This window comes from Prionailurus viverrinus, chromosome B3, assembly GCF_022837055.1.
Source record: "Prionailurus viverrinus isolate Anna chromosome B3, UM_Priviv_1.0, whole genome shotgun sequence".
Taxonomy (NCBI): Eukaryota; Metazoa; Chordata; class Mammalia; order Carnivora; family Felidae; genus Prionailurus; species Prionailurus viverrinus.
In genome coordinates this window covers 51,175,319-51,203,226 of record NC_062566.1, presented here as the reverse complement: position 1 = coordinate 51,203,226, position 27,908 = coordinate 51,175,319, and the positions used below count along the sequence as shown (strand labels likewise).

Here is a 27,908-nt window from a genome sequence, read left to right as displayed (position 1 = left end):
ATGCAGACCGAAGGGGGCCAACGGTGGGCAAGAAGGGCTCTGCTCCTCGGCGTCCTCTGGGCCACCACACACTTGCCTTCTTCAGGTGCACCCTTGCCCCGGCGTCTCCCGAGGGCCACAGGTAGGTGGACACTGGGGTCAGCTGCCCCTGCTGCTGTTGTCACATATGGATGAAAGGGACAAAGAGAGGAAAATTCTCACTTGACTCACTTCGGCTTATGCTTCCTCCTCTGACTTTTAGCACTTAGAAGAATATCAAACACTTTTGATGCCTCGAATAAGTTCTCAAAGATAGCTCAGAGATAATTCACAGACAGCATAAAACAGGCGGGTCTCTAGTTTTTTATTGTTAGAGACTTCATCATGAAAAAAAAATCTTCTTTCGTCTTGGAAATTCTCTGCAACAGTGGAGGATTCTTCACAGGTCTGTGGACAACTTTGGGCTCTGAGATGGGAAAATGAAATTGTACAGATACTAGAAATCTTTCTCATCAGAGACATAATGTCTCTTTGAGGAGGAAGAGGGGTTCAAAATTCCCTTCTAGAAAGAAAGCAGACAAGGAAGAGTGATTTCATAATTTTTCTTCTTGTAGTTCTTTTGCTATCATCAGCTTATTTCATTAAAGCATCTCTTTCGGGTCCCAAAGGTTATTTTTTTTAAACTTTACAGCTGCATCATATTCAAAAGTGTTTTATACATTTTCACCAGGGTTCTTGAAATTCCACTGTTACCCCACACTTAAGAGTTTTGTTGAGAAATCTCTCCTTGTGGGCTTGGAACGAGTGACACCAACATATTTCAAACTTTCTCCCTCTTTTTCTTACCAGGAAATAGCACCCAATGCATTGTACCTCCATCCCTGGAATTTCCTGAAGGGTTTTTCACAAAACAGGAGCGCACAGATGGAGGCATTGTAATCTACTTCCTAATTATCCTGTACATGTTCATGGCCGTGTCTATTGTCTGTGATGAGTACTTCCTACCCTCCCTGGAAATCATCAGCGAATGTAAGTGGCTGGAAATCTCCCCCATCATCTTCCAAATTAATTGTGCCACAAATACGTGGCTGTCTTTAATTTTTTTTTTAATGTTTATTTATTTTTGAGAGAGAGAGACAGAGAGAGACCGAGTGTGTGTAGGGGAGGGACAGAAGGAGAGGGAGACACAGAATCAGAAGCAGGCTCCAGGCTCTGAGCTGTCAGCACAGAGCCTGTTGCTGGGCTCGAACTCAGGAACTGTGAAATCATGACCTGAGCTGAAATCAGACGCTTAACCAACTGAGCCACCCACGCACCCCACGTGGCTGTCTTTAAAACAGCTCAGCAACAATTCTGTCCATCTCAGCTGGTTGCAGAGATGGCCTTCTGTGTTGTGGGGCCCCTACCTTCTGGAACTGGCCTGCATGTGGTTTTTCTTGGTGGTTCACGTGCAGCAGAGCATCTTTAAATGAGTACCCAGCAATTTTTATTACACTATCTCCAGAAACTCTTTGTCTGCTGTACTACCTGGCTGGCAGTTCGTTCTAAACTGTTCCAAGTTTCCACATATATGCACTTGGTGTGTACCCCTAATACAAGAGACTCCTAATGCTTGCCATTTTATGCTTTCAAAAACTTTTTTTTTCTGTTTTACTCTAAAATCGTAATTGTTTTTAAAGGTAGATGGTAAACAAATGACATTAAGGACTATCTTCCTCCCCATTTCCTTTTTCAGCCTTCTGTCAGTAAGGAAAGTAACTGATGTTTATGAACCAATAAATAAATAAGTCCTGCGTCCTATGTAAAGTGACCTCAGGCATCAGATAATTGTAAATTCAGTTATTAAAAGTTAAGCTCACTTTCAGGTTTCTGAAAATAAGATCTGCCAGGCTAAGCCCCTCTGTTCCATCCCCTCGGCCAGGTACATTGTCCACAATTCTGAGCATATCCCTTTCATCAGTATACCAGTCCCTAAAATCAGGATATCAGTGATGATTCAGGCCATATAAGCAAAAGGCCAGCAGAAGTTTCCAGTCTGTCTCTTGCTTGGTTGGTTTCATTGGTTGAATGCGCTCATTTCAGAGAAGGTTAAAGTTAAGGGTTTGGTTTCCTACTGCATACTCACAGGATTGCACAGAAACTGCATCCTCTCCCCCCATCTCACATGCACATACATGCACACACACACACACACACACACACACACACACACACACACACAGATTGCTAGCATTTCTTCCCAGAGAGAGAGAGAGCTAGAATATTAACTCTCCTTTTTCCCATGGCCCCTGCTCCCCAACCCCACTGAAATGCTAGTCCTTCTCTCTCTTGTTCACTGCACCATAGCGGTACCCTTAAGACCTAAAACAGGACCTGGAAAGAGCAGAGGCTCTCAACACATATTCGTTTAAAGAAAAAAATTTATAGAACAGGTAAGCATGTTTGTTATTATTATTATTTAACTTAAGTAGTATAAATATATACATTTTTATATTGACATTCCATTTTACATTGACATCAATATTTTTCTATAATAGAGATTAAATTACTTTCACATCGTATTTTTACTCAGATTGATGAAATGCAAGAAAAATAGAAGAAAAAAGTAAAATCACTACATTTTCATCACCCAGAGACCCCCACAGTTACCATTTGGTGTATTTTCTTTTGACCTTTTAGATCTTGCTATATATACAGTTTGAAGTACACTCAAAGGTACACACTTTTTCCTCATATATTTTATTCTACACATCTCCCCATATTATTAAATACTCTTCAAAAACATGATTTTTAACGGTAGCATGATTTTCCAAATGATTTAAGATCCTAACACTGGGTTTTATACATGGTAGGTACCCAGTAAAAATTTATCATAATTTTAAAAATTATTAATCTCATTGAACATTTGTGTTTTTTTAATTTTTTTATCCTAAGCAATGTTGTGCCCATACATGTACAAGATCTTTGCAAACCTCTCTGATTGTTTATTGATAAAGATGCAGAGCTATGCATATTTTAAGCTTTATTTTATACATTACCAAAAGCACTTCACAAAAAGGGTGTGCCAACTTATACCTCCAGAATGTGGGATAACTTCCATTCCAGAAAACCATGAATAATATCATTTAAAATGTCTGTTAATTGCTTTAAAATGGAATGTCATTTTGTAAAATTTGTATTGATCCAATTATTTGTGAAGTTGTAAACATTTCATGCTTACTGCAATTTGTGGTTTTGCTTTTGTGCTTTTTTGCCCATGTTCTGACAGGAGGGTATTTGTCTTTTTCTTACTGATTTCCAAGACATTATTTTAATATAAGGATATTAACCCTTTTTCTAATATCATTTCTATATCACATGCTTTTTCATAGTTTGTTGTTTGTTTTTGTAATTTGTTTATCACATTGAAGTGTACATATTTTAAGTAAATTTATAAATATTTTCCTTTATGATTCTCCTTTTGGTTTTACACTTAGAAATTTTTATCTCCAGGTCAGAGAAATTATCATAATTTCTGTTACGTGTAGTTTCTTTTTTTTTTTTTTACATTTCTTTCTTTCTTTCACCAAGAATTTGTTTTGCTATAGAATTCAGTGCTACTTTTTCAGAAAGTTAATCAATTTTCATATACTAAATTCTTATATATATGTATGTGCCTCTGCTTCCAAACTCTTAAATGTTGTGATAATCTATTTGTTCATCCTTGTGCCAGTAGTGAACCTTTAATTAGACGATGTACATAGATTATGTTAATTATATTAACACTAAGAAATTTTAAATTCAAGGTACTCTGTCCCACCTTGAAAATTTCTCTTCCTGGAAAATAGAAAAGTCAAAAAATTTTTTTTCTTTTTGTTTTCACATTTCCTTTTTTTTTAAATATATGAAATTTATTGTCAAATTGGTTTCCATACAACACCCAGTGCTCATCCCAACAGGTGCCCTCCTCAATATCCATCACCCACCCTCCCCTCCCTCCCACCCCCCATCAGCCCTCAGTTTGTTCTCAGTTTTTAAGAGTTTCTTATGCTTTGGCTCTCTCCCACTCTAACCTCTTTTTTTTTCCTCCCCCCCCCTCCCCCCATGGGATCCTGTTAAGTTTCTCAGGATCCACATAAGATCTTTTTTTTTTGTTTTTTGTTTTTTGTTTTCACATTTCCAAACTATACCTTGACTAAAAGAATAAATTCATCAAGAATTTTGTTTATAAAAAATTGTCTTGGGAGTGGTAAATAAATAAATAACTTTTCTAGCCTTGCAGAAGCAACTGCATTAAAATTTAGATTGCTACTTCAAAATAATCTTCATTAAGTGACTTCATAGAATATTTATAATAATGACTTCCACTAGGCCACTTGTGGAATTACTTTGAAACATCAGCAGCAGACAAGTGAATCGCTCTTTGCTGTGAAATATAATACAGTAGCTATTATGAATGTGTAAATTGGTATTCAGTCCAGAATTGGGTTCACAATTCCAATGTGTGGGAGGGGAGCTGGCAGGGGAGGGGGGGGTGCAGTTCCCCCAACAGCAAGTAATTCTGACACTATCTACCCAAAGATAGCATCAGATCCCAGACTGCCCTCCCCATCCCCAACTGATCTCAGATGCCATTTGCAAGCCCAGATTATTATGCTTCTGACTAACTGGTTACAGATTGGGAGTTCCAACAACCCTCCTCTTGGGTTTCAGATAGCAGTCATAAGGCTGGGCTGTTACCTATACTTCTGACCAACTGGGTGTATAAATCAAAGTTTCCCATGACCTCCTTCTTGGGTTCAATTAATTTGGTAGAGTGGCTCACAGAACTCAGAGAAACATTTTACTTCCTAGATTACTAGTTTATTACAAAAGGATATAACTCAGGAACGGCCAGAGGGAAGAGAGAAACATGAAGCAAGGTATGAGGTATGCCCTCTCCAGACATGCCACTCTCCCAGCTCTCCAAATTCCAGCTTTTTGTTTTTTAACAGAGGCTTCATCACATAGGCATTGTTGATTACATCATGACCTTTGGCAATTGATTCAGCTTCCAGCCCTCCCTCCTTTCTCTGGAGACCTGTGGGTGAGACTGAAAGTTCCCGCCTTCTAATCACATGGTTTGTTCCCTTGGCAACCAGCAGCCCTCTACAGTTGGGGCCCAAAATGTACCTCATTAAAATGACAAAAGACAACTTTATCAAGCTCTACAGGTAGGAATTTCCTGCTTTGGGGAGCAGGAACTTTTGGGAGCAGGCTTTTGAGGCAGGAACTATGGATGAAAACCAAATATCTATTTTTTTATAAATCACAACATCGCAGCAGCCCACCTCCTGGTCTTCAAACACGTACCCCTGGTAGCAAAACAATCATAGAAGTTAAAAGATACTGGCACATTACTAGACTCTCATTCAGTTCATTAGTAACTAACTACCTAGTCCACAGTGCTGAGCTACACTGCATGCAGGCAAGCAATACTAGCAATAGCCCGCCTTCAGTCCGTTCCTGATCACACAATCTAAGGTCATACAGGTGCACAACTAGTGAGTGATTTTTACCACAAACAATATGGCTGAATTGACTGTTAATCTCAATTTGGCAGATGGGGCGACGGTGCCTCTTATCCCACCAGACCCTTAGGGATTGTGACACAAAGGTTGAAGACAACCATTCCTTAGCAATCCTCCCTGCTTCCAGCCCTTGTGGCTGCAGCCCCGGTCCTTTGACCACTACATCTAGCAAGGGCACAAAACAACAAAGTTAAGGTGATGTGAGGAAGAAAGAATACCAACACCTTCCCCCTCCCACTCTTCCCCAGATCCACCAGAAAACAGAAAGCTATTTAGTGGGGGGACACTTCTTCAGGACGCCTCATGTTCAGGGTGAGCACACACTGGTGAAGGCTTATAGGCCAACCCTTAGTGCCCTTATCTTCCCCCATTTTCGATAACCAATATTTCAATTGCCCACTCCGATTCTCTATCAAGCTTCTCTCTCTGCCTATTGCTAGATATCAAGGACCGTAAAATGCGTTCCTTGGTCTGGAGAAATGGTCAGCAATCCAAATCAATGCAATATCTTTGGCTCCTGTTCTTGTATAGTATTTTGAGCATTTGCATCTAATCCTAGAGAAGCAAAGCCCATTGCAGAGGCAGTGAATACTCCTGTCAGGACCCACTTTTAGGCCCCAAAGACTACCAGTATCAATATTTCTTGCCAGCTTTGGTCAGGACCTTCCTACTAGGGAATCTGCCACATAGCCCTCTGTAGTCTCTGTCTCTCTTGTTGGCAGATAGAACAGTTCTTATTGGCATTTTTGTGTTTCTGGGGATACAAGAAGAATGTGTCTAGATTCAGCCCATCTTTGCATTGCTCCAGACCCTCATGTCCACTCAGTCCATGAACCCAGGTAGCCATCTCAAAGGAGCACACAGGGATATCTACTTACCTATTTCAATTGCCTTCCAAAATGGGAGTTCGTCTTATAGGCTGCTACTTTCATGCACCTTTCAAATTTTCAGAGTGATTTCCACAGGGTTATACCTTATGTGGGTATACCTTTAGCACCCACATTTCTGTTGCCTTTCTAATCTGACCGCGTGGCCACCCAGATACCAAGTTCCTTTCATCCTTTCTCTTCCCAAACCAAATGCTTTTGTGAGCCAGGGCCATTCCAGCAAATCCCCCTTTACTGAGACCAAACTAGATAGGTTCTGAACCCCGAAAGGTTCTTTTGGGTTTTATGGAGGCTTCATTACATAGGCATGATCAAATAAATCATTGACCAATTTATTCAACCTCCAGTCCCTCTCCCCTTCCTAGAGGTCAAGGGTGGGACTGAAAGTTCTAACCCTCTAATTACAGGGTTTGTTCTTAGGTAGGGTCCAAAAGTCGCTTTGTTAACATAACAAAAGATGCCTTCATCACTCTCAATTCTTAGGAAATTCCAAGGGTTTTGGGAGCATGAGTCAGTAACTGTGGCTGAAGACCAAATATATGAGAGAAATATATTTTGGTCGTCTGAATGACCAAATACGTATTTCTTATAAATCACAATATCACATGTGTGATTGATGGATACCCACGCTGCTGCTAAATCTTCTTCAGCTGCTGAGAACTGACCCTGGTCTTGAGTGCTGAAAATACTGGCAACAAAATGAGATAGAAATAGTGCTGGCCTGATTCATTTTTTAAGTGCCTATAAATTAATTCTGTCATTTCTCTTTTCAAGGTCTAGCATAGTCCATCCAAATTAGGACATCAGCAATAAAAAACAATTTCCCTGGGATTTGTTTACATCCACAGAAACTAGCCTCAGAAAAGTCTGCAAACACTTTACATTTCCCCATAGTTCTTTTGAAGAGCATTGGGTTATAATAATTCCACCCATTTTGTCAACTAATAAGGATTAATGTAATCCTGAAAACAGTTTACTGAAGCATTCCACAATGTGCTGGAGTGTTGTTATTTATTTATATATTTAGTTATTAGCTATTTGTCAAAAAACAATTATAGAAGACCAAGCATGGCTCTAAATTAAATAGAGACGGTTTCATTTGTTCTTCACAGAAACCCCACAAAGTCAGTTCTATGAGTTTGGTTTTGCTGATGAGAAGCTGAGATGATACATAATTACCTAAGACCAGCCAATAAAGCCTTCCCTCTCCAATGCTGACATCCAACAATATTCTCAACTGCTCTGATATAATTTGACACATCCTTCTTTGAGGTTAGCAGCCATAATACGGTTGTTTCAGAAGAATTGTTCTATTTGAACAGTCTTTTTTTTAAGTTGATTTATTCATTTTGAGAGTGAGAGTGCGCATGTGCAAGTGGGGGAGGGGCAGAGAGGAAGGAGAAAGAGAATCCCAAGCACACTTTCCCAGCACTGAGCCCAACGCAGGACCTGAGCCAAAAATCAAGAGTCAGTTGCTTAACTGACTGAGCCACCCAAGGAACCCGTGAACAGTTTTAAAGGGTGTTTTCATCCCAACAGCACTGGAGTTTTGACAAAAAGAACCAACAACAGCATCAAATACTCATTGTAACTATGGAGGAAGTATACTACAAAATAAAGAGAATCCACTGAATTGCTTAAAAAAATCAGTTTAGACTTTCAGCCACTTATTGGAGGTTGTAAATTAATGTTATAAACACTTGCCAAATACAATAATTAGACCCCGAGGCCTAAGCCTTTGGTTGCCTAGAATGCCCATGAGATCTTAGTCTGGTACTGTGAAACCAAATCATCACATAGGTTGCAATGACTTTCTGTAGGGTGCATGTTATAAGTCCCAACCTAGAACATGATGGGAGAATTGACAGGACCCTGGCCCACCCCAGCCCCATCACCTCATTACCCACTCCTCAAGCCACCAGTAGTAGTTCTTTGGTCAATGGAAGGGTCTTCAGATGAAGATAGAATAGCTCAGGACTCTCCATGCAGAGGATGAGCAGGACATGGTAGAGGCCAGCCCTCTTGCTGATACCCACCCTGGACCCTTTTTCTGTCTGTAGCTATCTATGTTGATCTGGCAATTTCCTCTAGAGTCACCACCACAGGAGGCTTCTTCCAGCAAGGCTCTTTTCTTTCTCCTTGCTCTACTTATGATCACAGAAGCCACACAAACTCTCCTCCCCACCCCACCCTCAACACATACCTCTTGTTAGACAACCCGAGACATTTTGCTGTCATCTTTACTCTGTAGCACCAATATGGAAATGCTGTTCCTGTGCCCTCTTCCTCGAATCCCATTTTCTTTTATATCCACTGAGGTTCTCTCGGATAAGAGGCTAATGATGATTCATTGAACATAGAGGAATGAAGTGAAATTAATCCACATCATAGAGGGAATAAAAATCACACTCTAGCGTCCAGAGCATTTTACCTTCAGAGATAAGACCCAGTTTCTGAATTGGGAAATAGAATTGAGAGGATTCAGGGGAAGGGGTTATAAATGATGTCATCAGAGGTGGAATATTATCTGAGATCAAGGGAGCTAGAGGTAATGGGGTAAAGAATAATCTTAAGGGAGCTCCCTTATCCCCACCAGTTGTGCTACCCTAGACCCGGAGTTGGGTGGATACACTGAGGTGTGTGTGAGACAGAGACAGAGACAGAGACAGAAACAGACAGGTTCCAAATGAGGACAAGGAAGAAAGGGGGGGGGGTGGTCTTTGTGGTCTCTGTTCATTCATGTAAGCCTGACTTATGAAACTGTCTAAAATTCCCATGCTTGGTTTGTAAAGCTAGTCACATCTGGTACTGTTTGCTTGGGGTTTCTTCTTTCTTCCAAAAGCTCTATGGTATACTTGTTGGATGGTCTATCACAATACTGCATGATCTCATGGTTCATGAGTTCGAGCCCTACATCGGGCTCTGTGCTGACAGCTCAGAGCCTGGAGCCTGTTTCAGATTCTTTGTCTCCTTCCCTCCCTCTCTCTCTCTTTCTCTCTCTCTCTCTGCCCCTCCCTGGCTCTCACTGTTTCTCTCTCGAAAACAAATAAACATTAAAAAAAAAAAAAGAACAGACTACAGAGATTATAATTCTTTACTCAGCAAAAATGAAGGTGCAGAAGGTGAGTGATCAAAGTCAATATGGATATGTTTGGGGCAAATATCAAGTCTAGAGTGCATCTGCTAGACCTTGAAAACCAAGTTTAAGGCAAATAAAAGCAAGAGGAAGTACGTTTATGAAACCCATTCTTTTATCTAATCTAATAATCCATGTAACAACTTTAAATGATACTTCAAATATCTCTGGAATATTCTGTCTAGGGTTCCTTTTATTTCTTTTACATTAAAATCCATATGATTTTATTCAATCTTTAGTGACCCTTTCTTTTTTAAAAAGTGATATCTTTAAAGTATATTTAATATTTAACTTAAATATAAATTAATATATAAATTAAAAATATAATAGAAACCAAATTAAATTATAGCCCAGATAAGACTATTAGATCTCATCTCTATAAGCAGTTTGGTTTTAGAAACACAAACATTAAGCATAAAGCCAAAATAAATCCTTTTTATGTATACTTTCGATATGTAGTAGGGGTCTCTTAGAGTTGTTTAGCCACTGTTTACAGTAGCTTTCTTTACTTTTTCTCAAGCTAACTTCGTAGAAAACTGAGGACCCCCTACAATTGGTCATTTGATATAGCCCAAAGTCCACAATGAGCTGGCTAAGACACTTGTCTTTTTATTTATTTATTTTTTAAAGTTTATTTATTATTGAGAGAGAGAGAGACAGAGCATGAGTGGGGCAGGGGCAGAGAGAGAAGGAGACACAGAATCCGAAGCAGACTCCAGGCTCTGAGCTGTCAGCGCAGAGCCCGACGTGGGGCTTGAACTCATGAACTGTTAGATCATGACCTGAGCCGAAGCCAGACGCTTAACTGACTGAGCCACCCAGGTGTCGCCGACACTTATCTTTTTAAATGTTACACTAATATACTACTCAGTTAGGAATTCTAATTCCTCCACCATGCTGACCCTTTGAGGTATAACATCTTTTTTTTTTTTTAATGTTCCTTTATTTCTGAGAGAGAGAGAGAGAGAGAGAGAGCACGTGCTAGTTGGGAAGGGGAAGAAAGGGAGGGAGACACAGAATCTGAAGCAGGCTCCAGGCTCTGAGCTGCCAGCACAGACCCTGACATAATTTAAATGCCTATTTATTTATTTTGAGAGAGAGAGAGTGTGAGCAGAGGAGGGACAGAGATAGACACAGAATCCAAAGCTGATTCCAGGCTCTGAGCTGTCAGCACAGAGCCTGACATGGGGCTCAAACCCACGAACCATGAGATTATGACCTGAGCTGAAGTCAGGTGCTCAGCCAACTGAGCCAGCCAGGCGCCCTGAGGTATAACATGTCTTAAGTGAAAATGATCTTAATAAGGTGTTGGGGAAACATACTTAAATAAAATATCTAATTTGTTATCAAAAGGGTTTTTTTTTATTCACTCTGCTTTGAACCATGTTTGCCCATGTTCAACTGCAAGGTTATGTCTCAGAAATAGACAATAAGAGAGAAATGTGAGTTTTAATTCCAGGTGGAATTGGTTCTAAATGGATAAAAGTGAAAGGGAGTTGAATAATTCCGTGGGTATGGCATTTGGATAGCCAACAGTTTCAGGGGATTGTTTGATTCTTAATCCTCATGAAATTTACAGAGGCCAAGCCTTCCCAAAGAACAAAGAATCTAAGAACCGTGCTTTCTCACTGCCACAAGGGCATTCATGCTCGTCTTAAGAGCATATTCATCTTCTTTGTGTTTCTTTTCTCTAAGTTGTGGTCCCCTTGGACTGTATCTAAATCTACCCAAGGTATATGGATCTGAGTAACTGCCAAGTTGTCTGGGTATTACCAAGATGCTATTGCATATACAGGCAACAATAATAATAGTAATAGTAATAATAACAATAATAATAAAGCCATGCATTAATCTCTTTGCTTTACCTACATGGATAGCTGAAAGAGTAGCTTTTGAAAGTAAAAAAGATCTAGGTGTCTATCCCGTCTCTGCAATTACTATCTATGTGACCTTGGGCAAGTTATGGAGCCAAAACTGAGGTAATTGTGAGGTTTGGAGATAAAGTGTCTTATACATGCATTATATGATAAGCTTAGGCCAGGTGGAAAATCACTATAATGTTATAGACATTAGATTGGAGGTTGGAGGGAGTCCTCATAAGTGGAATTAGGTATTTAAAAGCATTACACAGGGTTTCAGAATTTATTCCCTCATAGCTCAGATAAAATATGAGGTGGTAACTATAAAGAAATCAAAATGTTTTTATTTATTGCTAAAAACATCACAGAATATATATATATGTTGTACATTGGGAAGCTAGGCATTTATCCCTATGATGTTAAAGCTGTACTCAAAAAAAATCTAAAAATATATTTGAAATTAATGTTAGAACAGTTTTGCAAATCATAAAGCACCTTGGTTTGCTGTCACACTTCATTCTGGACCGAAATTAAAACTACTCAGGATGACTACCATCCCAGTCACTGGAGGTGGGTCTGAATGACCTTTGATTGGTCATCCTAATCCATTCACAAAGCATGAAAATTTGCTGCCACTGGAAAGTTTCTAAAATTGTATTAGAGGATGACAAATTACATATAGCTTATGCTTATAACTATTAAAATGTGCATTGTGAAAGGGCTGGAGATACATTAAAATGATATCAGTGGTTAAAACACAATGGTAAACATGTAAGTGATTCTTCCCCTTCTATATTCCCACACTATCTCCTAAATTTTCAGTAATGTAGGAGGTTTTTTTATTATAAATTTATTTAACAATAAAAAGTGGCATAGAGTCTAAAAGCATAGAATCCATATCCTACATTTTGATAAAAATTGACAAAATTAGAAGAGGCCTCAAAGAGTATGTAGTCCAACACTCCATTTTTTTTTTTCAACGTTTATTTATTTTTTGGGGGGACAGAGAGAGACAGAGCATGAACGGGGGAGGGGCAGAGAGAGAGGGAGACACAGAATCGGAAACAGGCTCCAGGCTCTGAGCCATCAGCCCAGAGCCTGACGCGGGGCTCGAACTCCTGGACCGCGAGATCGTGACCTGGCTGAAGTCGGACGCCTAACCGACTGCGCCACCCAGGCGCCCCCAACACTCCATTTTACAGATGACAAAATGTAAGGCTTGTCTGAATAACGTGTCTAAAATCCCATATTAAGTACAGGCAGGGCCAGAATACAGGTTTCCATTTTAGTTTAAAACTCTTCCCACTATATTATCTTTCCAGAAGAGAGTTTTAAAAAGCTGTCATAAGCTTTTCAACATAGCATCAGAGAAGAGAACATGTCTAAGAAAAAGTCTGATGAATTTTGGTTTAAGTTGTGGTCCCCATAGACCACAGGTCATTATCATAAAGTTGCACTTTATATAAACAATGTAACGATATCTAAACCTATAAAGAAAACTCACCTTGAACAGTTCTCCTATATCCTGAAGGAAATGTGATTATTCCTTTAGAGTAATAAAGAGGAAAAAAGTAATAGCTCTGGGGGGAAAAAAACCAGAACAATTTATCTTTAATAATAAACTATCGCAGAGAGAAATGCTACCCAAAGGTCAGCGAAGACAAAGTCAGTCTATTCTAAAGTTCAAAGGTATAAACCATTTTACAAAATATGCTTAGAACCTTAAGATATGACTTGTTAAAATATCTTTGAAGTTTTATACATCCATCGTTACAGAACCTTTCCTTTCATAACTCAATTAGAGCCCAATGAATAGCAACACGCTTTTTTGTTACTACCTTTTGATAGTGAAAGTGTTCAAAAGGGTCACTTATTTTCCTTCCTTGTGACAAACAGCTCAACAGATCACCTTTCCCCTCCTGAGACTGAATTTTTCTAATGAAGCATTCTTAAACTAGCGTTAAGCAAAGATTGGTCATTTACTATTGAGCTGCACCAAGTTTGGACATTTAGTTCAAAATTAAGCATTTGTTTCTTTTGCAACTTCATCCACATATTATCAGGCCCTGATTTAATTAGAGAATTCATGCTAATATCGAATATCACTAAATTTATACATTCTCTGGAATATGCTAGAAAACTTCCAAAGTATCCCTGACTCCCAGTAACTATTATTTGCCCTAGGAAAGAATAGAATGGGGTAGTTATATGCCCATGCCATGAGGCAGGAAAGAAAATAACTGAGTCGCCCAACATGTTATAATTGGCCTGCCTTAGTGCCATTTTTACATTAGGTTTCTGTGGTGAAATAGAAATAGCATTGGATTTAGAAACAACAGACTTGGAGTTTATGCCCTAACTTCTCACATATAAGATCCTTACTATCCATGTAACTGAGTTACTTAACCTCCTGGGCCTGTTTCCTCATCTGTAAAATGGAAATACCACCACTCATATCAGAGGATAATTGAGATTATTAAATTATGTATATGAAAGTGAATTGTATACTATGAATGTAAGATATCATTTACTTCATTCCTGAAATGAACAAAGTTAAGCACAGAGCAATATGTCTTATCATGTTCTATTTTAAAATTTTATGGCCGGGGCGCCTGGGTGGCGCAGTCGGTTAAGCGTCCGACTTCAGCCAGGTCACGATCTCACGGTCCGTGAGTTCGAGCCCCGCGTCGGGCTCTGGGCTGATGGCTCAGAGCCTGGAGCCTGTTTCCGATTCTGTGTCTCCCTCTCTCTCTGCCCCTCCCCCGTTCATGCTCTGTCTCTCTCTGTCCCAAAAATAAATAAACATTGAAAAAAAAAAAAAAAAAAAAAAAAATTTTATGGCCAATTTGGTCTTGCACAGAGTCAGCTAGATAGATGATAGATAGATAGATAGACTCTAACCAGCAAAGGAAATGTTATGAACTGTGTTGCACACAATATTACTTCTCTGCCTTCATTCATCACTGCAACCTGTTCATCAAGCAACATGACCAAAGGCAAATAGTGAGGAATCATTCCACATATCCTAAGAGGACTTTTCACAACAGAGGCTTAACAGGTGGCAAAATAGCTCAGACTAGATAGAACTGGTTAGGCCTCTTGAGACCAAATAACCTCATGACTAGGGCTGGCATCACTGGCAAGAAGGAGGTGGATGACTTTCCACACACACTTCCCATATCTTTCAAAATAAAAGCTAAAATCCTTGCTAGGATTCACAAGTCTTACATGATCTAGCCACCTATTACGTTTTACCTTATCTAACCTTTTACCTAATGTTAACCAGAATCTGAGCTTTCAGTGCATCATAATCTTTTTTGCTGGTAGAGGGTCTTGCCTCAAGGTTGATGGCTGCTGACTGATCGGGGTGGTGGTTGTTGAAGGTTGGGGTGATGTGGCAATTTCTTAAAATAAGACAAAAATGAACTTTGCCACATCGATTGACTCTTCTTTTCATGACCAATTTCTCTGTAGGATGCAGTGTTGTTTGATAGCCTTTTACTGACACTAGAACTTCTTTAAAGATTGGAGTCTATCCTCTCAAACCCTGTCATTGCTTTATCAGCGAAGTTTGTGTGATATTCTAATTCCTCTGCTGACATTTCAACAGTCTTCACAGCATCATCACCGTCTCAAGAAACCACTTTCTTTGCTCATCCATAAGAAGCAACTCCCCACCCACTCAAATTTTATCATGAGATGGCAGCCATTCGGTCACATCTTCAGGCTCCACTTCAAATTCCAGTTCTCTTGCTATTTCTACCACATCTACAGTTACTTCCTCCACTAAAGTCTTGAAACCCTCAAAATCATTCATGAGAGTTGGAATCAAATTCTTTCAAACTCCTCTTCTGTTGATATTTTGATGGTTTTCCCATGAATCGTGAATGTTCTTAATGGGATCTAGAATGGTGATCCATGGGCTGCAGAATGAATGTTGTGTTAGCATAAAAACAGCATTAATCTTATCATACATCTCTTAATAGAGCTCTTGGGTGACCAGGTGCATTGTCAATGAGCAGCCATATTTTGAAAGGAATCTTCTTTTTGAGCAGCAGGTCTGAACAGTGGTCTTAAGACATTTAATAAACCATGTTGTACATAAATATACTGTCATCTATGCTTTATTGTTCCATTTATCGAGCACAGGCAGAATAGAGTTAGCATAATTCTTAAGGGCCTTGGATTTTCAGAATGGCCAATGAGCATTGACTTCAAGTTAAAGTCACCAGCTGCATGAGCTCCTAACAAAAGCCTGTCTTTGAAGGCTTGAAGCAAGACATTGACTTGTCTTCTCTAGCTATGAAAGTCCTAGATGGCACCTTTTTCCCGATAGAATACTGTTTTGTCTACATCGAAAATCTATTGTTTCGCCATCTTCATTAATGATCTTAGCTAGCTCTTCTGGATAACTTGCTTTAGCTTCTGTATCAGCACTTGCTGCTTCCCCTTGCACTTTTATGTCATGGCGGTGACTTCTTTCCTTAAATCACACGAACCAATCTCTGCTAGCTTCAAACTTCTTCTGCAGCTTCCTCACTCACCCCTCTCAGCCTTCATTGACTTAAAGAGAGACCGTCTTCTGGATTAGGCTTTGGCTGGAAGGAATATTGTAGCTGGTTGGATCTTCTGTTCAGATCACTAAAATCTCCTCTATATTAGCTATAAGGATGTTTTTGCTTTCTTACCTTCTGTGTGTTTACTGGAATAGCACTTGTAATTTCCTTCAAGAACTTTTCCTTTGCAGTCACAATTTGGCTACTGTTTGATACAAGAGGCCTACCTAGCTTTTGGCCAATCTCTGCTTAAAACATGTCTTCCTCACTAAGCTGAATTATTTCCAGCTTTTGATTTAAAGTGAAAGATTTGCAACTCTTCTTTTCTCTTGAACATTTAGAGGCCACTGTAGGGTTGGTTATTCATTGGCCTAATTTCAGTATTGTGTCTCAGGGAATAGGGAGGCCTAGGAGAGGGAAAGAAAAAGGAGAACAGCCAGGCGGGGGAGTAGTCAGAACACATACAGTATTTATCAGTTAAGTTTGCTGTCTTATCTGAGTGCAGTTCATGGCAACCCCAACAGTTTCAAGAGTAACATCCAAGATCACAGATCAGCATAACAAAATATACTAAGGGAAAAGTTTGAAATATTGAGAAAATTATCAGAATGTGATATAGACACATGACATTAGCAAATGATGTTCGAAAAAAGGCACAGATACACTTGACACAGGGTTGCCACAAACCTTCAATGTGTAGAAAACACGTATCTATGGAGCACAGTAAAGTGAAGTCTGCCTCTACATATGTGCCTAGCTTTCTCACTTGAAAACTTTTAATTTACCTTCTCCGCAAAGGCCTTTCTGGCTACCCAATCTAAAATTACAATCCTTTCTTCATGACATTCTATATGCTCCCCACTCCCTGCTTTTGCTTCCTGCTATTTCTAACATAACACATATTTTGCTTATCTTGTCTGTTTCTTTTCCCTAGAATTAAAGTTCCACGGGAACAGAAACATTGGTCTTTTTTTTTTCTGCCATATTCCAAGCACTTCAAAAAGCATCTGACATAGTAGGTACTCAGTACAATAGCCAGGTGTTCTATCAGTGGCTGCTTAACAAATCACCCCAAAACCAGTGGCTTAAAAAATTATCATGGTTATTACCTCTCACAGATGCGAGGGTTTCCTGGGCTCAGCTGTTAGTTCCAGCTTGACGTATCTCATGCAGTTATAGTCAGAAGAGAAGGCTGGAATTATCTGAAAGCTCCCTCTCTTTCACTTGTCTGGTGCCTGGGATGGGGAGATTCAAAATTTGGGGACTGAACTAGTAGGGGTTCCTCAGGCACCTCTTATTTCTGTATGGGCTCTTCATGCGGTATCTCCAGTACAGGAGTTTCACGGTGGCTGGGGTTTTGTGTGGTGGTTCAGGGCTCTAAGGCAAAGGTCCCTAGAGAGAACCATGAAGAAGTTTTGTCACCTTTTATGTCCCAGCCTCAGAAATATTATGGCTCTGCCATGTTAGTCAAAGTGGTGACAGGGGGAGACAGAAACTCCACTTTTGTGGGGGGGTGAGAGGCAGGGAATGGAAAGGTTCTGGAAAATCACCAGGACACAAATACTGTAGCCATTTTTGTAAAATACAATCTGCCACACCAAGAATAAAAAAGCATGCTACTTCCATAGGCTACTTCGTAATGTACCAGTAAAACCTAGTTGGGGATTTCTGATGCAACCTTGTCTCAGCCTTCCCAAAACAAGGTAGTCTTTTCAACATGACTTTCTCTTCTCCTTCCCATAGTAGATCCCTTAGTTCTAAAATTGAAAGAGCCAAAAACTTCCTAAGACCCTTCATCTCATCACTGAAGACAGTGGATGTGCTTGTAAGTCTCGGGGATATACACAAACGATTTGAATACTAGTATTTTCTTGGGCTTACTACTCTAAAATTTTAATGGTTGTAGGTTTTAAATCAATAGACTGTAATTATACAAAAGTAATTCTTATTTGGTTTTTAGTGAACTAATTTCCTCTCATTTGTATTGACACAGTTGAAATTGCCAATTTGTGAATAATCCTAATTCAGCTTCACTTACAGATCTTAAAAACTACCAATATTCGTTTTTTCTCCTCTTTCAAATTGGATTAGGACTCCTGAGATACCTCAGTTTCATCAACTTGTACAGGAGCCCTGTTGACAGTACTATTTTAAAGAAGTCTGGCTGTTGCCATACACCTACAGCCACCCAGCTAGAAAGGAAGTTCTTTCTGGGTCCCACAAAACCCTGCATCTTGGCATTCAGAACACGGAGTTGCAGTATAGCTCCCTTGGTCTCTGGCCTTCTCTCCCCTTCTAAGGAAGCATTAAGTAATGGATTGATAGAGCAAGACTGGGTTCCTCTAATTTTTTAACCTGCATGCTTTATTTTTCCAGTTTAAGTCACGGTTAGTGCTTTTCTGTGAAGCTATAGATTTGAATGTTTAGTTATAGAGACATTCCCTTTGTCACTTTCACATAATTTCATTTGTCTGCAGCCCTTGGACTGTCTCAGGATGTTGCAGGTGCAACTTTTATGGCAGCCGGTAGTTCAGCTCCTGAGCTGGTTACTGCTTTCCTGGGTAAATATCGCTCCTTATATTTTTTGCTTACTCAATGTGATTTTATCTTCTTCAAGTCTCGTAGTACTAATGTAGCAATTACCTTGCTCATAGGTGTATTTATCACAAAGGGAGACATTGGCATTAGCACCATTCTTGGATCTGCAATGTATAACCTCTTTGGCATCTGTGCAGCTTGTGGCTTACTATCTAATGTGGTATGTAAAACAACTTTACTCCACAAATTTATTGTCTTGACACATTACAAAAATGGTTTATGGTCTAGAACAAACAAGGCACTAGTAATGTGTTCAATCAAATTTATTAATCAGTAGAAAAACATGTCTTTCATTTAAAGTTAACCCACAAATAGCTCTTGGTCAAATTTATGAAAACCAGAGTAGGTTCTGAAACACTGTTTTTCTTAAAATTCCTTCTCTAAGCAAAATGCAAAAGGTTACAATATTTAGCAACAAACATATAGTTTTAGTATTGTGCTAAGCATGTACTTGAAGTTACACTGTAATGGAAACAGTAAATTATCATTTTACAGGCCTCAACGCTATCATGTTGGCCCTTATTCAGAGACTGTGCAGCATATGCAATTAGTGTAGCTGCAGTTCTTGGCATAATATTCGACAACCAAGTTTACTGGTAAGCTTGAAATGATCATTACTCTTATGGAAAACACAATTACAGAGAGGGTTTTTATGAAATTCCAATGGTTTAGCAACATCTCTTTTTCGGAAATGTTATTTCAGTCACTTCTCAATTACCTACCACTTTGGTACCATTTTCCCACATGCCTCTGAACTAACTTCCTCATCACAGGTGCTGGTTGGGTTTTCCCTTTGAAAGTTCTTCAGTCATGTGAGTCTCCTTGTCTCACTAATCACTGGACATTACCACCCTTCCTTCACCCCTCAGCCTGTTCAGTCTCCCCTTTTGTTGTCAATTAAAGCCCCAGCAGTTGGGTCTTTTCTTCTACTGGGTGGTTTACCTTGCCTAGGTTAGAAGTGGTCATAGTCACAAGACCGGAGAGAAATGACGGAGGAAGTAAATTTTAAAATCTTTAAATTCTTCCAACTCTCTCTCTGATGTTCATTTAGCAACAACTATAGCCTTCTTCCTCTAAGAATCAACAATATATAGGTATTAGCAATTGTTTGCTTTACCTCCCAGTGTCTTGCTGTTGCAAGAAAATGAAAAAGAGGGTGACTCAGTGGACAGCTAATAACTTTTTCAACTAAGAAGAACCAGGTATCTATTATGGGTTTATCACTATGCTAGGAGTCACAAGGGATGGAGAGGAATGTAAAATGCACAGCCATATAGACTGTGCACTGCATAATGCTACAGGATACCAGAAAAATAAAAAACAATGTAAATGGCACCTTTCTGGAGTATTACAACTGGAGTTTTACAACTTTCTGGAGTATTACAACTTAGCAACCCTGCATAAGACCTGCAGACAAGAAACTTAAAATCTTGCAGGGAGCAGAATTTCTAAATGAATCACCCTGAAATCTAGTCTCTCCCCCAAAGAAAGCCTATTGGCTATAGTAGGGATCCTTCTGGAACTCAGCAGTTATCTTTAAAGTGACAATGACTGTCCTAATGATTGTCTCTAAAGGGACAATGACAATAACTTTAAGAGTATCCAAACCTATGCTCCCTCTATTAGGGAAAACAAGAATTCTGTGCTTTCAGTGTAGCAGAGCTTCACTGGCTATAAAATAAAAGGTAAATGAAAGGTTCAAATGTAGTGGTATTACCTAATCACAACTCTTTAGGAGAGCAGAGTATGGGACAACAGTTCTTAGTGCCTATGATGTAATTTCATTTTTTAAATATCCTTATTGTCTTGTGACTACAAGCCAAATTTAGTTATATCAAAAAAAAAAAAAAAAAAAACAAGAAATGAAAAAAAACCCTGTAAACTGAAAAGTCCCAAAGCCTTATATATTCTGAACAGTTTACACAAAATTCTTACACCAGATTTGAATAGACACAGTTGAAATGAACTAACAGATAAACCATATTCTTTTATAATACTGTATATTTTGAGGAATGCATGCTGTCAATGAACTGAGATGGAGAATTCCCATCACTATTCACTAGTTTAACTTTTATTTTGAAAGTCTACAATTTTTATTTTCAAAGCATTTTTTATGCCTATAATTTGTAAAGTATAAATGAAGACAATGAATTTAGAATCCTTGGTTTTATTTGAAATATAGAAATGAATGCCAAGCTTTTATGCATAAATTTGTAATAATGCTGTGGCCAAGTTTGGACACAACTATAAAACCAAAATACACCTAGAAATATTATTTGCTTGTTTTATTGCTGTGTTGGAAAATTATTAAGCAGATACTGCCCCCAAACTACTAGCTCTACAAAACCTTTGTTTTTTTTATTTTAAAATACACAAATTTCTCTAATTTATAGGTATGAAGGAACTTTACTGCTTTTGATATATGGATTATATGTTTTGGTGCTGTGTTTTGACATTAAAGTTAACCAATATATTATAAAGAAATTCAGCCCTTGCTGCACTTGTCTTGCTGAAACTACGGAGAGGAGAAGTGAGCAAGAACCACTGATGGGATGGGAAGACGAGGGTCAGCCACTCATCCGTCGGCAATCAAGAACTGACAGTGGGATTTTTCATGACGATTCTGGCTACTCTCAGCTTCCTTTAAGTTTACATGGTCTTAGTCAGGTTTCTGAAGGTAATAAGCACATCATGCCCACTATTAAATCTACTCACTAGAAAAACTTGTCTCATTTTGATTCAGCAATTACTATATACTTTTTATGTAAAAGACACTGTGGATATTCAGACATGATGAAGAGGTGGTCCCTATCCTTAAGAATCTTCCAGTACTGTAGAGAAAAAAGAAAATAGCTAGAATACGAAGGTTTAAGTACTATAAAGAGGAGAAAATAAAGTACAACTGTAGTTCCTAAATGGGACAGACTGTATAAAATTTGTATAAAAGCTAGGAAAGATAACCACAGAGAAGGCAGCATTTAAACTGAGCCTTGCGGAATAGATCAGATTTTAACTGACGGCCTGATTTATTACCAATAATTAACAGTTACAGAAGTCTGTTATGTAAGTAACATAGAAGTAAAAGTAAAGTATATTCGATAAACTGATGGCCAACGAATTAATATGAGCAAAAGGCCTGGTCAAGAACTTGCATACCTGGAGCACAGAATGTATACATTAAAGAAGCAGATTAAAGGTTGATAGTAAAGAACAGGAGAGCCTTATATGCTAGTATGTAAATCTTTGCAGGTTTCTGAGCAGGGCAATCAGAGGATAAAAGAAATGGAGGTCTGTAAGAAGCCACTAAAACAGCTGGTGTGTTTGGTAGGTGCCTGGACAGAGCAAAGGAGTAGGAATAAAAGAGACAATGCAGAGGAAGCATCACCAAGGTAGGGCAACTGAAAGACTGTACAGGTCAGAAAAGGGAGCAGAGGAAATTCTGAGGCTTCGTTCATGACTGATTGAGAAAAGGGGAACACCACTTACAAAAATTTGGAATTTAGGAAAAAGTGCTGGTGTGCGAAAAACCAGTTTTAAATATGTCATCTGAAGCAGTTGCAGAACATGTGGATAAATGCATTTAGTAGAAGTTCATCTAGGGCCAGAAACAGAAATTTATGCATTAGTTTTCTACAAAGTGGTTGTATGAAACAGATTCTAAATTTACCTAAGTACATTAGGAAGCTATTCTAATTTACTACCTAAAAAAATTACAACATGACATTTCCCCTTCTTATAAAAATTAGTTTCTAGACTTTCAGGTGCAAGTGGCATATTGCTAAGTTAAATTTTTTAACAAGAAATTCAAAAGAACCAAAAGAATCTTTTCATTACACTAAAATTATATCTAATATTATTTAATGGTCCATTGGCTGAAGCTTTGCAAATTTTTTCATGAGTTATTTTACTGGCATTAGTTGTAATGTAATTTGATCCAATACATGGCTACATTATTATGGTACATTACAATATAGTACATTATTTTGTAAATGCCATGCAAATTTTAAATTTTAAAGTGAACTCTTATTTTTATCCAATATATTATTGTCTTCCACTAACTTAACAAAACAAATTAAATAAAAGAACATACTCAAGTTTTATAAGTTATATTGTAGATTCCATACTAGTTCCTATTTTCTTAAAGGCTCTTCCTAAGAATTATAGTGAATTCCAAGTTTAACAAATAAATGTTAAGAAAGAAAACTTGAAGCCCCCCAAAAATCACAATGATATTTAGAATGGAATATTCAACTTAATAAAAATATTATGCTATAATTGTTTTATACATCATAAGTATGCATTATCTGATACACAGGGCAGGCTAGAGACATCATCAATACTGGAGGACAGAGACAACTACATTAGCTATAATAGGTAGAAGGCAAGTTAGACCCATAAGCAAAAAAAGTTACTAAAAACCATTCATATTGTAGAAAACCAAGAGAAGTCCAACTGACACTTAATAAACATTATGTCTAATACATTTACTGAATGATCCAAGATATTTTGATGGATTTTTAGGTCCCAAATCAAGAAATGCTGAGTATCGCATTTTATACTGTCTGCCCTAAAGTCTCAATTAGTTCCTTTTTGCCAGCAATATCAGTAATGAGGTATTCAAATGTTTTAAATAGCCTCTTAGAAACTGATACAGCTAATTTATTTCAATATAGCTTTCTAAATGGACATTTCCAACTTAATTGGCCATTTGAGAAAACTCAAAATCATTTATTTTTTCCTCAACAGATCCACCAAGTGTTTTCAACATGCCTGAAGCAGACTTAAAAAGAATTTTTTGGGTACTATCCCTTCCTATCATTACCTTACTTTTTCTAACCACACCAGACTGTAGAAGAAAGTTTTGGAAAAATTACTTTATGATAACCTTTTTCGTGTCAGCACTATGGATATCCGCATTTACATATATCCTGGTTTGGATGGTCACAATAACTGGTATGTATCTTTAGTACAAGAGCACAATTTAAAAAAGAAAATAATCAGTTTCACAGAAGAACTGCTTATATTCACTAAAAGTCTAGCTAAGGAGGAATTTCTCTTTCCACAAAGACTAAAGATAACTGCTATTTACAAAAAGATTAAATATTAATATACCAGCAAGATCATTCAGGGGTTTGTAAGTTGTGTATTACATACCAACTATATTCTCAAATATTATACAGCCTAGAGTTACAAGTCAAGGGATCTTCTTATAAATGAAATCAAGTACACAGGATGTCCTATTATGCTAATAATTAAATCACATTGTATGGGGTCTACAATATGCTGTATCCACTGAATTCTATTCCACAATGAAAAATATAGCAAAGGGACAATATTTTGAGAAAACAGTGCATGCTCACTGTTTAACTGGATTACATTTCACTTTGCTTTTGGATATGGCAATACAAACCAACTACGAAATGGGTAAAAAGTACATAAAATAAAATTTAAGTTTAGGTTTCTACTACCTTCATGATTAAAATTTAAATATTACTGCTGGCCATAATCAGCTCTAGTTTCACAGAACTCCAAAAGAAAAACACTGAATATAAACATAGGAAAAAAAAAAATCAAGGATTTCTCCCAGAAAGGTTAACCCAAAGGAACATATCAGAGGTGAGCAAACTATGGTCTGTGTGCCCAAACCGTCAGGACTCCTGTTTTTGCTCATTAAGTTTTACTGAACATAATCACACCCAATCATTTATATATTATCTGTGGATGTTCTCACACTGAAATGGCAGAGGTGAATATTTGCAACAGAAACCATATAGCCTGCATTGCCTAAAATAATTACTACATGGGCCTTTACAAAAAAAGCTTGCCGATCTCTGACTTTCCCCAAATTAATGTATGACTTAGAATAGCATGCTAGCAAAGAGCAGAGTATTTCTTTTCTTTTAATGACAAGGATGAAAAAGTCCAATTAGCTTGCATATTAAATCTCTCCAAATTTTCTCAGCCAGAATATACTTAACAATAGGAAATCAGGAAAAGAGCAAAATCAAGTAACAGATCATAGAACAGCCCCCAAGATGATAAATATTAGTGTTATTTATGTACATATGAACTCTGGCAAACCAGTAACAAAAATTACCAACCAACTATAATTCCAATATCAATATATAAAGCATGCAATAAACAGCTACTTAAAGTACTTTTAATTGACATTTTAAGAAAAAGACTTTAAGGTAAGTATTCAATTGCAACATTAAAAGAGCAGTTACATGTTTTTTTATTTAACTTCCCTCTGATTCTGTTTCTGAACACATTTCTGGAAAATGCTGCACTGACATCAAACCTAACAGAAGGATTAATAAATCGGGAACATGATGTTAGGAAGATTCAGGTAGAACCCGATTTTTGTTTTCCTTTGTTTAAGGTATATCACCAAAGTAGGACCTAAAAAATGTGTACCATGTTAACACATTTATAGGTTAAAAATAGCTATAAACAACTTGTTTAATTCTGACCACTTTAAGAAAATGCTTTGCAAAAGAGAAAATAACCAATCTTATCATTAGCATATATTAAGCAACAACCTTGGTCAGTTAATAGTGAACATCCAAACCTTTGGTAGGCATTATCAGGCAGGGGAATTATTCCTTAGCAGAATTTTGTCTATTAAATATCTTTAGATATCTATCATTAAAAATCTGTACTACCTGTATTACCCAATTTACCAGTCTTATTCAAATATTTTTCTAGCTGAAATCTAAGTACATACTGGTTGTGAAATCTAAATATGCCTATTTTCTTTTTGTTCAGGAAGGAAATATATGAAATAACTGCAGAGAATGGTTATTGAATCTATAAGATTTGTAACTTGTAGTATCTATGTTTATTATAGGGGAAACATTAGAAATTCCAGACACAGTAATGGGCCTTACTTTATTAGCAGCAGGAACAAGCCTTCCAGACACGATTGCCAGTGTGTTGGTTGCAAGAAAAGGTAAGAGCTAGGTCCCTCGTGCTGCAATGCCCATTCTTCAAACCTGGCTGAAATACACTGAGCAAAAGTACCTTTAAAAATATTTATTTCCTCAGGGCACCCGGGTGGCTCAGTCAGTTAATCGTCCGACTTCAGCTCAGGTCATGATCTCATGATTCGTGAGTTGGAGCCTCGCATCAGGCTCTGTGCTGACAGCTCGGAGCCTGGAGCCTGCTTCAGATTCTGTCTCCCTCTCTCTCTGCCCCGCCCCTCGCTCAGTCTGTCTCTCAAAAATGAATAAACATTAAAAAAAAAATTTCCTCAGCATACTTTGAAGAAAAAAAAAAGAGTGACTCAAGAGGAAGGGTTTACTATTTAATTGCAGATTAACTTCACTAAATCTAACCCCCAAATAATACTCATCTGAAATGTGCATTAAATCATAATTAACCATATTAAATGAGAATGAAAAGCAACAAGTAATCTACAGACCTTATTGAAAAATGGTTTAATAAATAAAGATAATTATTATTAAATAAATGTTAAGACTTTAAATACTAACCCCCCCAAAATTAAAAAATACAAATTCAGTAAGACTTTTGTTCTAATAACAATTTTCCAAAACCAACAAACAAAAAAAATTTCCAGTGTTTTTTTATGAAGCTTATTAATAAAAATACAGCATTGGTGTGCACATTTTAACAACATGCTTTTTTTTTGTTTTGTTTTGTTTTTGCAGGCAAAGGAGATATGGCTATGTCTAACATCGTGGGATCCAATGTGTTTGATATGCTGTGCCTAGGTGTTCCATGGTTTATTAAAACTGCATTTATAAATGCATCAGCTCCTGTAGAAGTGAACAGCAGAGGACTAACTTACATAACCATCTCTCTCAACATTTCTATTATTTTCCTTTTTTCAGCAGTTCACTTCAATGGCTGGAAACTAGACAGAAAGCTGGGAGTAGTCTGCCTATTATTATACTTGGGGATTACCACATTATCGGTTCTATATGAACTTGGAATCATCGGAAATAATAAAATAAGGGGCTGTGGAGGTTGATATTAATAGGGTTATGTGGAAAACGTGGATGATGGGAGAAGGAAGAGCAGGAAAACTCCATTTCTTCATTTAAGTCAAATAAAAAATATCCTGAACTTCAGAATCTAAAACTTACTTACAGTAATTCTTCATCACCAAAGAAAAGTAATTTAAAACCAACCCAAAATCACATCCTAATTTGTCTGAGCCCTTTCTTTTCAAGGACAATTACATATATAAAATGGAAGTTTTGAAAAAACCATCTGTTTTACCTTACAGTAAGTTGATAAAAGTTGAGGAAACTTGGACAAATCCCACTATGTAGTACTGAAAGTAACAACAAGAAAAATGGCTTATTTCATTAAAAACAGTATAACCATTCATTTAAACTGAATGACCAACTTGCTGTCTTTAAAAACCCAAACTTGAGATTAACAAAAACCACAGTATATTTAACACTATACTGTTAAAAGCTGGTGGGAGTTTTAAAAGTTCATTTTTACAGCTTTTGTAAGCATACAGTATTACTAAAAAAAATGACTTTTTCTAGGAGATTCAGCAAAACAGATGTAAGAATGTTCCAACCGCGGTTTAAAATTACGCATTACGATCCAAGCGAACATCGATTTCTCTGCCACTGATTTTTATGCCATTCATTATTCTGCATGCTTTTTCAGCTGATTCTGGGGAGTCAAATCTGACTGTTCCACAGCCTTTTGACTTTCCATTCTCCATTTTTATTTCTGCAAACATTACATGACCTGTGAAATAAAAATTATAAAATTACTAGTCAGTTTAAGTGGATTTCATCTCACTACACAGGTCTGATATTCCTCATAGCCAATGAAATGATAAATAGCTGGCTAAAAATATTAATGATTTAAAAATAACATCATATAAACATTATTCTCATCATTTTACATTCTGAATATAAACATGTTAAAGTATACAAAATAGGAATAAAAAAAATTTGCTTAGGATTTAATATTTTATTAAAGTAGAACATAAAAAAATACTTTTAAATTCTTAGTTTCTGAAGTAAATTTATAGCAGCAAGGCAAACAGCATAAAATGCCAGCAAGTCACCATGCACAATAACAAACTTACAAATATGAACAAAATTACTTTTAGAAAAAAAAAAAATTTTTTTTCACTTTCTGCCCAGTCTCCCCAATCTCTCCTTTCCCTTTTATCTTCCTTTTCATTATTTCACCACTGCAAATAGTAGCAACTGCCCAGAATTTCAATTTTTACCAGGCCAAAAAGGGCCCCACTAATTCTACTTATTAACCACAGTGCCATTTTATTTATTCAATACCACAATTTGAACTCCAGTGTAAGAGTGGTACCAAATAGGTTATGGAAATAGGCA

General features: G+C 37.5%; 2 protein-coding genes across 4 annotated transcripts in view; one reads left to right on the top strand and one right to left on the bottom strand.

The window, feature by feature from the left end:
• On the top strand, window positions 1-26,557 carry SLC24A5 (solute carrier family 24 member 5). Its single transcript, XM_047863566.1, has 9 exons — window positions 1-121; window positions 829-1,008; window positions 18,444-18,527; window positions 18,621-18,724; window positions 19,060-19,160; window positions 20,958-21,241; window positions 23,311-23,517; window positions 25,415-25,516; window positions 26,235-26,557. The coding sequence occupies exons 1-9, from the start codon at window positions 1-3 to the stop codon at window positions 26,555-26,557; spliced, it is 1,506 nt and encodes a 501-aa protein (XP_047719522.1).
• Window positions 25,732-27,908, bottom strand: part of MYEF2 (myelin expression factor 2) — a 31,739-nt gene continuing 29,562 nt past the window's right edge. For all 3 annotated transcript variants that reach the window (XM_047863565.1, XM_047863564.1, XM_047863563.1), the window contains one exon: window positions 25,732-27,297. In XM_047863565.1, the coding sequence (XP_047719521.1) occupies window positions 27,134-27,297 (164 nt within the window). In that variant the 3' untranslated portion in view covers window positions 25,732-27,133. The remainder of the gene's footprint in view (window positions 27,298-27,908) is intronic.